This window comes from Penaeus japonicus, unplaced genomic scaffold (genome assembly GCF_977035675.1).
Source record: "Penaeus japonicus unplaced genomic scaffold, GWHDUDI00000001_assembly GWHDUDI00000010, whole genome shotgun sequence".
In the NCBI taxonomy this organism is placed as follows: Eukaryota; Metazoa; Arthropoda; class Malacostraca; order Decapoda; family Penaeidae; genus Penaeus; species Penaeus japonicus.
In genome coordinates, this window is record NW_028234412.1 from 25,594,607 (window position 1) to 25,607,106 (window position 12,500).

The 12,500-nt window shown below is 40.6% G+C and overlaps 1 protein-coding gene across 2 annotated transcripts in view; it reads right to left on the minus strand.

The window, feature by feature from the left end:
* LOC122247418 (transmembrane protein 53-B) overlaps nt 1–12,500 on the minus strand; it is a 21,474-nt gene that overhangs the window by 1,437 nt on the left and 7,537 nt on the right. For both annotated transcript variants that reach the window (XM_043006700.2, XM_043006701.2), the window contains exons 2-7: nt 10,976–11,263; nt 1,991–2,146; nt 1,463–1,636; nt 954–1,064; nt 621–775; nt 1–126 (exon numbers count right to left, since the gene is read on the minus strand). The exon at nt 1–126 is cut by the window's left edge and continues 52 nt beyond it. In XM_043006700.2, the coding sequence (XP_042862634.2) occupies nt 1–126; nt 621–775; nt 954–1,064; nt 1,463–1,636; nt 1,991–2,146; nt 10,976–11,059 (806 nt within the window). In that variant the 5' untranslated portion in view covers nt 11,060–11,263. The remainder of the gene's footprint in view (nt 127–620; nt 776–953; nt 1,065–1,462; nt 1,637–1,990; nt 2,147–10,975; nt 11,264–12,500) is intronic.

The window sequence follows — 12,500 nt, forward strand, 5'->3', positions numbered from 1 at the left end:
GTGGAGACTGGGTCGTTGTCGGAGAAAAGGAACAAGCCGGGGACGCCTACAAAGTTCTGGTGCATCTTTTGACTTGCTCTTTCATAGTGTACTGTTGCTGTGTCATACTGGATTTTCAAGTACCATCTGTAATATATTTGGTAAGTACATGTAAGTCTGAGAAAAGTGAACATGTGTGTGAACATGTAATACAATAAACCAATAAGTAAATCTTAGGTCTTTTGATATAAATTCAATCAATGACAGTGAATGTCAACTAATGGCAATATGCTTATATTTTCAGCCACACTACTACCATGTTAGTTTTACAACAAAGTTTCCTGTTATGGCAATAGCAAGACAAATATATGTACTTGATAAAAATTCTCTGCTTAGGATATTGGCATTTTAAATGAATACTTATTCACATTATTCCACTTTATTATTCTTATTCTTTAGCTTCTCAGTGACTAAATACTTGGAAAATAAAGTAGAGTCCAGAACTCATTACCTCTTGGGTTGTATATCAGTCACTAGTAACAACCCTTTGCAAAAGTCACACCTATGAAAAAACAACAACTCTACAATGACTGAATATGTCACTTCACATTATCCCAGATTTGGAAATGTTGAGAACTTACTCTAAATACTTCTTCATGGACTTCTGCAACAAGGCATTATTTGTAATGGCACGTGGCATGCCGTCGGGGATCCCATCGATGTCAACGCCGCTGTCCCAGATCTGGCCCACAAATCTGTTCAGTAGATGTCCATGTTTCTTGAAGTCTTTTTCTACCTGTTGGACGCAGACAAATGAACATATAGCAATAATAAAGAAGTAGCCATCATTTGATGAAGAAAGAGATAGAATAACTAAGAAAGATAAATATATATAAAATAAAAAAAAATATTGATCACTATCATGAACATAAATGATAATACAATGTAATGTAAGTACCATCCTTAAAACACACCTTAACCATGACTTCAGAGAAGACATAGCCTCCTACACTGAACCCATGAATCAAGAGTGGGCTGTGAGAAGGGTTTGCATGGAGAAACTGCAACACTTGGTCTGCTGCAACCTGAGGATCATAGTACTGATGGTGAGGACATTCCAGTAGAGTGAGAACAATGATAATATTAATCGGTCAGAATAAATAAACATTGTTCAAGTAGCAAATCGTAATTCTTTTATTTAATGTGAAAATAATAATAAACACAATAAAAATAATAATTAGGAATAAGTGGTAGCAACAAGAGCAATAATACAATAGCTATATTATTACTACTACTAAAAATGATGAACATTTACACAAATAATAAAAACATGAATCATATAAATAACGATATGAAATAATAACAATAAGAATCCTATTAACAACAGTAACGATCGTAAAAGTTACAATGACAGAAGTACTATTCATAACGATGACAGCAATATTAACAACGACATTGAAACACCAGCTTGATCCACATTTACCTGCGATCCCTTGGTCGGTCTGAGCAGATCGAAAGGCGAAACTCTCACTTTCAGCACGTCGATGCCCAGGTTGGTGTAGAGCTGGGCATATTTCCGGACGTGCCTCTCTTTAGCCATGAGCCAGCAGAAGAGGAGAGTCAAAGGCCTTTCTCGCTCGCCCAAAACCCTGGCAACCTGGTGGAAGGGCGGGGAGGGGGGGGGGCGGTTATTAAGACGTTTATAAAGATTTATTAAAATGTGCTGATGTGTTATTGAATTGAATTGAATTGAATTAGATTAGATTAAATTAAATGTGTTATCAAATATTGCGTTATTATGGGTTATTAAAGCTATTGATAGACTAATTGGTGGAAAGATAACTGCTTGTGTTTGTTTTCTGAACAATGATGAAAACATGAGGAAAATATCAAGAACGATGTAAACTGGATATATGATACAACCTTTTCTCCTTTTTCTTTCTTCTCAAAATAGTACTTAAAAATAATAACATTATTATCACTGACTTCTCAATGACATTCCTCTCCTTACCTCCATGGTCTTCTTCGGGAGGGGCACGTCGCTGGATGTGAAGAATTCCATATTCCTGGAGAACCTGAGAGCGTGGAAGTCCCGGCTAAGGACGAAAGACATGCACGGCACATGGGACTTGGTAAGGGAAGCCGGCGAGAGAACGGTGGCGCTAATCTGAAGAAGAAAAAAAAAACATGAGTTGTTGAATCTCTTTAATAGTGTGTAATGCAATGCCCAGGGCAAAGATAAAAGATGATAGGCTAGGCCCAGGGCTAAATTAAAAACTGAATTCCCCGGTATTGATGATACGGTTTTACGCCTAAAACTCCCTCATGAGGGACAAGGACGGTACCTTCTTACGAAAAGTCTTTGGACCAGGCAGTGAGAGACCGTTCCCCTCGCGTGTATGCCCTTCCTAACCTCGGACCGAAGCCGGGACTCGAACCCGTGCCTTCGGAAACGCTCTTGATTCAAGGCCGCACGCGTTGTCCGCAATGCTACGGCGGCTCAACATCTCGAGGATGCCCCTAAAATTTTCTTAATATTCACTATTCTCAGTCATAAGGGACAATTTTAACTCGGTGAAGTTTATACCTTACTACATCTTTCTAGAGTCATAACGAATCATAATGAAGATTAATCATAAGGGACATGTAATTTCCCGGTGCTGGTTATATGTACAGTGATAATGATAATGATAAATACATCCGTATATAAAACGAATATTAGGTAGGTTAAACACTTTTGCGGGTTTGCTGTATTTAGTGGAATGAGGATGATAATGTTAAAACATCATGTGTTCTGTTTCCTCTAAATAATAACATAGAAAATATAATAAGAATAACAACAAAAACCTACATTCAGTTGTTTGTTCCTTGAGCGTATCAGACTACTTCATTCTCTCGAAGCGCAACCACCAGTGAAGATATAAATTGCCTCTCTGTTCTTTATCATGTGTAAGTCATAATAAAATGCATAATAAAAATAAATTTAAAAAGTCATATACTTTCTATCCCAATCGTTCGCTCTTTAAAATGCATAAAATCAACCATGTAGACTCAAAGAAATACGTCCGTATTTTTCCTTAATAATTTATCAACAAGAAATATGTAGGCAATGTGAATTTGGTATCGACATCAGTGTTGAAAAATACATTATGAATTATATATGATAACGATCTCAATACAAATATAATAGTTGCTATGCATAACTTCATAAAAAACATAAGGTTACATCACATTCCCCTTGCTGCAGCCATTAGAAATGAGGAATTTTAATATCGATCGTTTGAGTGTAAATCATGCAGGATGATAAGTTTTACTGCATCTGCTCTTGCCAGCCAATTCAATTTCACCAACTAGTGAAAAAAGGTTTTGTGGAATCAGCTCGGCGGTCACAACGTGACACACACACACACACACACACACACACACACACACACACACACACACACACGCACACGCACACGCACACGCACACACACACGCACACGCACACGCACACGCACACGCGCGCGCACACACACACACACACACACACACACACACACATATATATATATATATATATATATATATATATATATATATATATATATATATATATATATATATTTTATATAAATATATATATATATTATATATATACATGTATATATATATATATATATATATATATATATATATATATATATATATATATATATATATATATATATATATATATATATATATATATATATATATATGTATCTGTGTGTGTATGTGTGTGTGTGTGCACTTTCAGAAATATCACAGAGAGAGCGAGAGAGAGAGAGAGCGAGAGAGAGAGAGAGAGAGAGAGAGAGAGAGAGAGAGAGAGAGAGAGAGAGAGAGAGAGAGAGAGAGAGAGAGAGAGGGAGAGGGAACGGGAGAGGAAAAGGGAAAGGGAGAGGGAGAGGGAGAGGGAGAGGGAGAGGGAGAGGGAGAGGGAGAGAGAGAGAGAGGAGAGAGAGAGAGAGGAGAGAGAAGGAGAGGGGGAGGGAGGAGGAGAGGGAGGGGGAGAGGGAGAGGGAGAGAGAGAGAGAGAGAGAGAGAGAGAGAGAGAGAGAGAGAGAGAGAGAGAGAGAGACAGACAGAGAGAGAGAGAGATTACCAACTGTTTATATTTTTTGTCAAAACTAATTTCGTTTAACCACGCGGTAAGGAGGAAGCACTCAGGTAAGCGGCCATCTTGTATGTTGACAAAAAGGCGCCTTGAATAGACTATAGAACGCTGTAAAAAGAACTTGTTTGAACTGGATTTTCTTTTTCTTTGGTACAAGAAGCATATTCGTGACTGCATTTCACACAATACATTGGTAACGAACATGGTATTCAAGGCCACGAAAACTAACCTAATATGATCTACACATGTTTAACTGAAATGATCTATAGGCAGTTGATAAATTAGGAAAAAAAACACTCCCGGGATAGCTGGACAAACGACCTTTTTTTTTACACTTGGCAACTTTTTCCCTTGAAAACTACCGCGTTTATAACTACCTGAAAAAAAATAACCTGAAAGATCTAGCCTAAAACCTGAACGATGTATAAAGATAATGTACTTCTAACTGACCATAAGGAAATAAAGTATATCCACTTCATTCTAAGAGGACCAAAATAGAAAGTGTCTAAATATCACTTACACATGACAAGTTCATACCCAAAATCCATGCCGAGTACATACACTGATGTATTAATGCATTCACAATTAGAAAAAAAACAATCTTTATGGATGATAGCCCTCTTGTCCACCATCATCAATCATGGGTAAGATTTCAAAATGCGTCTTCTCAGGATGGCCAAACTGCTTGGGCGAACCTGGTACAATATACGACCCTCGAGATAATCGAAACGCAAGCACACAGACACATGGCATCGTGTCTCAAACGATGCATAGCAAGGAAGAGAGAGGGAGGGAGGGAGGGAGAGTGTAAACCACTCGATGCCAGGTTGTAAGCCTCTAGCTGCCAGCAGTTTTAACCTGGTGGATAAGATAGACAGAAGTTCACGTGCCATGGTCTTTATTGGTGTACTCTTGGCTGCGGCCGAAGACTGAAGGTCAGAGCTGTTCGCTCTGCCTGTTATCTTGTCTCTCAGCCCTAGGTACCTTCTGTGTCCATCCTAAGTACAAATCTTGAGTCGCTTTCTACGCCTCAGCACTTTCGATAGCAAACGCAGCTGTTAGGGAGGACTGTAGTTTAGAGGCGGAAACGGACACAGGAGTCAGGATGCGTCAGCTCAAAACAGACTACCAGCGATATCGCATTGAATGAAGTAGAAAGTATAATCAATGCCTTATCAGTGCCTTACAGAGAGAGAGAGAGAGAGAGAGAGAGAGAGAGAGAGAGAGAGAGAGAGAGAGAGAGAGAGAGAGAGAGAGAGAGAGAGAGAGAGAGAGAGAGAGAGAGAGAGAGAGAGAGAGAGAGAGATAGTCAGATGCATTTCTTCCTTAGGACATCCCTATTAATTCCATTTCCCTCTCAACCTAGCTCGAAGGGGTGACAATTATTCATTTATCTATTTAATTTATTATTTCTTTCATTCTCTCTTCTTTTTCTTTTTTGACGTAAAATCGCTCATTCAGTCATCTTCACACTCGACGGTACAATTCGTTTCGCAATATACCTGCCAGCTTCCAGCTTCATCCAAACCTCGGTTCTCGAGATATAAACAGACACAGAAATACAGAAACAAACACACACACACACACACACACATACACACACACATACGCGCCTGATTCCTGGATAGATATTTAGATACCATTTATTCGAAAGTACGGAAGCCATATTATGTATTTTCTTTTTGCTTTCTTTCTGATTACTTTCAAATACGGCTTTTAATCTAATTACGAATGGACAACAATGTGAAATTCGATATAAAATCCAGAATGCCTCAAAATCTACTTGAAATTTTGATGTCACTTTGATATGAGAACATCAACTCTGAATTTCAAATACAAGTCAACAATTATCACGAACGTTGAGTTCATACTAAGTGCATAGGCATTCCGTGATATATTCTTATTAGTATGCATAGATAATGATAATTATAATAATAATAATAATAATATAACTATTACTATTATTACTACTACTATCATTAATAATAAAAGTGACGATAATTAAAATAATAATAATAGGATGATAATCACAGAGATGATCATGATAATAACTTTCTGGTCTTCTCAATACCTTCAACATTTTCTCAATACCGTTATAGGCCTATATATAATTTTTTTTTTTAAATAAAAATTGATCTAACCTAAAGTACAGGAACGGCCTCCCATTGCAGAGTGCAAAAACCGTCACGCTTTGCCATTCTACCTCGTCGAAGGACAAAAATATTTTAAAACGTCAGTTCAGACAAAATTGTAAGGTTTCTCAAGCGATTCGTCTTACCAAACGTTTCTAACTTTAGTTTTTTTTTCTCTCTTTTTTTGTTACTTTTTTTTTCTTCTTCATTGGCATTAATAAAGGCCTCGAACCACATACACATATACATACATGCATACCTGTGTTTACTGTGATAGTGCATGTAAAGTATGTTTGTATGTGCAGGATAAACACATACACACACACACACACACACACACACATCTCTCTCTCTCTCTCTCTCTCTCTCTCTCTCTCTCTCTCTCTCTATCTATCTATCTATCTATCTATCTATCTATATATATATATATATATATATATATATATATATATATATATATAAATACGTTCAAGTATACGTCAGAATATAATGATAATGGTAATAATAATAATACAAATAATGGTAGTAGTAGTAGCAATAGTAATAACAATAGTAGTAGTAATAGTAGTGATAGTAGTAGTAGTAGTAGTAGTAGTGATAATAGTAGTAGTAATAGTAATAACAGTAATAGCAATACTAATAGTAATAGCAATAATAATAATAATAGCAGCATTAGTAAAAGTAGTAGTAATAATAATAAAAGCAGTAATTATAGTAATGATAATAACAATAATATCAAAGCTGACACAAGGAGGTATTCAGTAATTCTAAATAAACTATCTACTGGCTGGCTGATTCACCCCTCGGCAAAAGAAAGAAAAAAAGACATGTTATGTTACATAAACGCATCTAACAAGAATCTTCCTTTTACAGAACCATCACGTGATTCCTTTCTGGGTATCTCCCCTCCCTTACCCCCCTCCCCTCTCTCGCTTCCCGTTCCATCCCCTCTCTCTTTCTTTTTTCCTCCCTCTCTTCACTCTTTTCCTCTTTTCCATTCCACTTCACCTGTCTCTATCTCCCCTATCCTATCGCTACTCTAACTTCCCTTTTTTTTCCCTTCCTTCCTCCCCCCCATTCCCTACCTACCGTTGCCTCTTATTACTCTTCTCTCCTTCTTCTTCCTCCTCTCCCTCTCTCTCTCTCTCTCTCTCTCTCTCTCTCTCTCTCTCTCTCTCTCTCTCTCTCTCTCTCTCTCTCTCTCTCTCTCTTCCCTCTCTCCTCTTCTCCTCTCTCCTCCCTTCCCCTCCCTCTTCCCCCCTTCCTCTCCCTCCTTCCCCCTTCCTCTCCCTCCTTCCCCCTTCCTCTCCCTCCTTCCCCCTTCCTCTCCCTCCTTCCCCCCTTCCTCTCCCTCCTTCCCCCTTCCTCTCCCTCCTTCCCCCTTCCTCTCCCTCCTTCCCCCTTCCTCTCCCTCCCTTCCCCCTTCCTCTCCCTCCCTTCCCCCCTTCCTCTCCCTCCCTTCCCCCTTCCTCTCCCTCCCTTCCCCCTTCCTCTCCCTCCCTCCCCCCTTCCTTTCATTGTGTAGCACAACGACCCTCGACCAGTTTCTGGCCACGGATCACCCGGTGAATTTTTAGGACAACGCACAATTGAATATCATTTGAATAATGATATCAGAAATATTTTTGATATTTTTCTTCAAACAGATTTTCAAGAAGTTATATCAAATTCAAAGATAATTTGCTTTCAGATTTATTGATTATATGAGATTATATAAGACTAGTTAGAAGAACTCTATGTTAATAATATATGTCGCACTATATCTTTGATAAAATTGGAATGTATGGACCAATTTCCACTTGATTAACAAACACAGTGTACGTCCTGTGAACCGCTAAAATAATAATAATACTGAATTACTGATAAACTTAACACACACACACACACAAAAAATAACACACACGAACACACAGACACAGATAACACACAGACACACATGCACAACACAGATACACGTAAACACACACACACACACACACACACACACACACACACACACACACACACACACACACACACACACACACCCACACCCACACCCACACCCACACACACACACACACACACACACCCACACACACACACACACACACACACACACACACACACACACACACACACACCTGGCCCCAGCACGCATCAAGGTCGGGCGGCGTGTTTCGTACGTGGTCGCTCGCGTATACAGTGTAGGGGGCTTACGTGAGAGCAGCCGAGGCCACTTCTTTACATCTTAATCCTTTTTTATGTCTAGTTTGCGTACGTGGTAAGGAAGCGACCGTAGGGGTTAGTGTCACTCACCTTTCTACTTTTTTAAACTTTTCTTAGATGTGTGTGGGTGTGTAAGCTACTTTTTTTCTTCTTCTTCTTCTTAGTAGTGTTTACTCAATGCCTTACCACTTTGTTGTTCTTTTTTTTTACTTAAAGAAAACTCTAAATAGGCCTCACATACATCTATTGCTAACGCTTATACAATGGAGTATACAATATAATTCCCACACTTTGCTGATCCATACCACATCAAACACCATCACCACCACCAACATAAAACAAACAACAATACCACGTGGTAAATCACAATAACAGTTACTAGGTTAATCGGCGTTTATTTGCGAACAGGATAACCCAGTCTTGATAACACTGACTGACGTTTCCTGCGTGGCGAGAGCAGACTATCACGTGTGGACAGGGAGTCACGTGTGGCGAGCAAGCACATGTAAGGTTAGGTCGGGAGAGGGGAGAGGGAAGAGGGAAGAAGGGAGAGGGAGTGGGAAGAGGGGAGAGGGAGAGGGAGAGAGGGAGTGGGTGTGGGAGAGAGAGTGGGAAGCGGGAGAGGGAAGAGGGAGAGGGAGAGGGAGTGGGAGTGGGAAGAGGAAGAGGGAGAGGGAAGGGAGGGAAGGGAGAGGGGAGGTAGGGAGGGAAGGGAGAGGGGAGGGGAGAGGGAGAGGAAGAGGAGAGGAGAGGGAGAGGGAGAGGGAGCGGGAGAGGGAGTGGGAGAGGGAGAGGGAGTGGGAAGAGGAAGAGAAAGAGGGAGAGGGAGTGGGAGTGGGAAGAGGGAAAGGGAAGAGGGAGTGGGTGTGGGAGAGAGAGTGGGAAGAAGGAGAGGGAGAGGGAAGAGGGAGAGGGAGAGGGAGTGGGAAGAGCGAGAGGGAGTGGGAGAGAAAAGAGAGAGAGGGAGTGGGAGAGAGAGAGGGAGTGGGAAGAGGGGGAGGGAGTGGGAAGTGGGAGAGGGAGAGGGAGAGGGAAGATTGAGAGGGAGTGGGAAGAGGGAGAGGGAGCGGGAGAGGGAGTGGGAGAGGGAGTGGGAAGATGGAGAGGGAGAGGGAAGAGGGAGAAGGAGTGGGAAGAGGGAGAGGGAGTGGGAAGAAGGAGAGGGAGAAGGAGAGGGAGAGGGAAGAGAGAGAGGGAGAGGGAGTGGGAAGAGGGTGAAGCAGTGGGAGAGGGAGAGGGAGAGGGAGAGGGAGAAGGAGAGGGAAGGGGAGGGGGCGAGGTGGAAAGTGGATTATGGTGTTATGAAAGGCATCCACGGTTAAAAGAAGATTTAAAGACGTAAGCGGGTTAACGTGGAAATACGATGTCTTTCTTATAATTAACTAGGCTAAATCACAGTATCATTGCCATTTTAATTTCATTTTGTGACATGTAAGATCAACATCTATATTTCCAGATAAAAAATCTTCCTTCTCTCACTACAGAAAATATATAACTAGAGTGAATCATGAATCATTATCTTTTTTCATAACTTTTTCATAACTTACGAAATACAAAAAAGAAAGCAGAAAAAGTGGTGGTGGGGTCTCTGCATTCTCCTTTTTATATCCAGTAGAAAAAAACTTGCCCCAATTTTTTCTTTCCTTTTTTGTTTTGCTGATATTTGTCGACATACAAGAGAAAAAACAAAACAAAACAAAAACATCAGGACTTTACCAAAGGCTGTGCACGTGTAAGAAAGTAAATCAATTGAACATTTTATGGCACTTGACGATCATGTAACTGATTCTAATTACAAGACCATAAAGTAAAAAAATGGGAATAAACTGAATTCAAAGAAAAGCACAGACATAGAAGATAAACCAAAAATAACAGCTAAAAATCAAGCAAAAAAACGAAAGAGGGTGTTCCCACGAAGGGGAGACAGCGCGGTAAGAGACAACACAACAAAACGACACGAAAATCCTAGAAATAACGAAGACGAGACGAAGGAGACACGGAGAGCGGAGAACCAAAAGACAGAAGGAAGGAGAGAGGTGTGACGGTCAAAAGGGAAGCAGGAAGCAGCGAGGGCGGCGGTGGCGACGGCGGTAAGGCTTCATGTCGATCCACACGGAGTAACTCCACACCAGCACAGTACGCAATTGCAATCCACTTACGCTCCTCCCGCATCTACTGACATACTTACCCACACCTTACCGACTCATACTCGAGCTCCTTTACTCATTAGTTATTCATTGTTTGACGTTAAGATAAGGACTCCTCATGTGCTACTCTAAAGGACTCGTGGACTTCCAAGCATTCGTCTAATTAGCATATTTCTACTTAACCAAAAGAATAGATAAGTATTATGAAGGGATTTCGAGGTCGTTTTCGGAAAGTCAGAATTAACTACTGTAAATAACAAGCACAAGAGTATGATGCCCTTACCCCTTCCCTCTCCCGGTATTTAGTTCTCCCTCTTAATTCCCTAAAGGATAATACAACCTCTTCCTTCGTGTACACTCCGTCCACTTACCCTTAAGGATGGAGCAGCCGAGCGAAGGAGCCTGGGCGACACACCGAGCACCCCGGAGGCCATCCTCCACGACGCAGCAGCCATGGTGTCTTTTCCGGGGAGGGATCGCTCACAACGAAGCCCTGAAGCCCTGGTTCCTCACGCCACGCGGGGAGGGCGTAGGTGCTGGGCGAAGGGACGAGGGCGGCGGCAGGCGACGTCAGCAGGTGGTGGAAGAAAGGTGGAAGTTCGCAGAGACATGCAGGGCCGTGGTCGAGGGGCCGGGCTGGGCTGGCGGGGCGGGAGCGGCTGGAAGGCGCACAGGGCGAGAAGGCGTTAGGTTATGCACGGGCTGCCCGACACACACCAATTAGTTTATCTATACTAAAGCATCTATGTAAGTGTATGCGAATAAATAAACTGTGTGTGGATTGATGGATATATAATATATATGATATATATATTATAATATATAAATATATATATATTAATATATTATATATATATATATATATATATATATATATATACATATATATATATATGTATATATGGATATCCATATATAATATACATGTGTATGTGTGTGTGTGTGTGTGTGTGTGTGTGTGTATGTGTGTGTGTACAAATATACAAATACACTCATGGGCTTGACCTTGATAAAGGCAGCTGTGCTTGTTATTAGACCTTTTTAACTGAAAAAAACAACAACATAGCAAAAACTAAATCTTCAGAATTGACTATCCTGGCTACAGATTTCTTTTTCACCTGATATATGCAAAATTCCACATCAATAAATAGGCGTTCGCTGCCAGTGTGTATGAATGCGTTCTTACAAAACCCACAAACCCACAGCATACATAAGTGATACATACACCAAGTGCACAGTGTATCTCACCACAACTCCTTTTGGCCGAATCAATGAGGAAAGGCCAGTGCCATGACACATCTCGTCAACTTGAACACGTGTTGACTTTCGAACGAGAGCAAGTTGAGAAATCCCAAACCAAGACAAAAGAACATGTCTTAAGTTGTTCCGAGAAAGTTCTGAAGAGTCGTTGAGGCGACACACCTCGGCGAGAGTCGGTGAGTCATGCAAGATCATTCTCGTGTCATATTCAGATCATGACAGTCATGCAGGAAGGACTATTGCGAAGATATTTTTGTGCGGGTAAGAAAAAAATATTTGATATATAAAAAATAAATTATAACAAGTCTACAATAAATGTAAAAATCTCGCAAACAAATCAGTGATAATTATTATCCTGCTTTTCATAATGACAGATATACCTTTTCATTATACCTATTGCTTAATCTTCCTAGCGTCATCCTTATCAGTAGTAATACTATGCTATTAATCCCGGCATTATCACTGTTCACCTTCATCTTTCTCATTATCAATAGTTTGCCCTTACAATATATATAGGACAATACACACCAAAGACCTGAAGTGCCCTGAGCGAAAGAGCCCTCTTAGTATTACGAAGAATAAGCCATGAACCGAGTGGGATAATCGTAGAACTAAATGACTGTTCCTTGGGTTTGT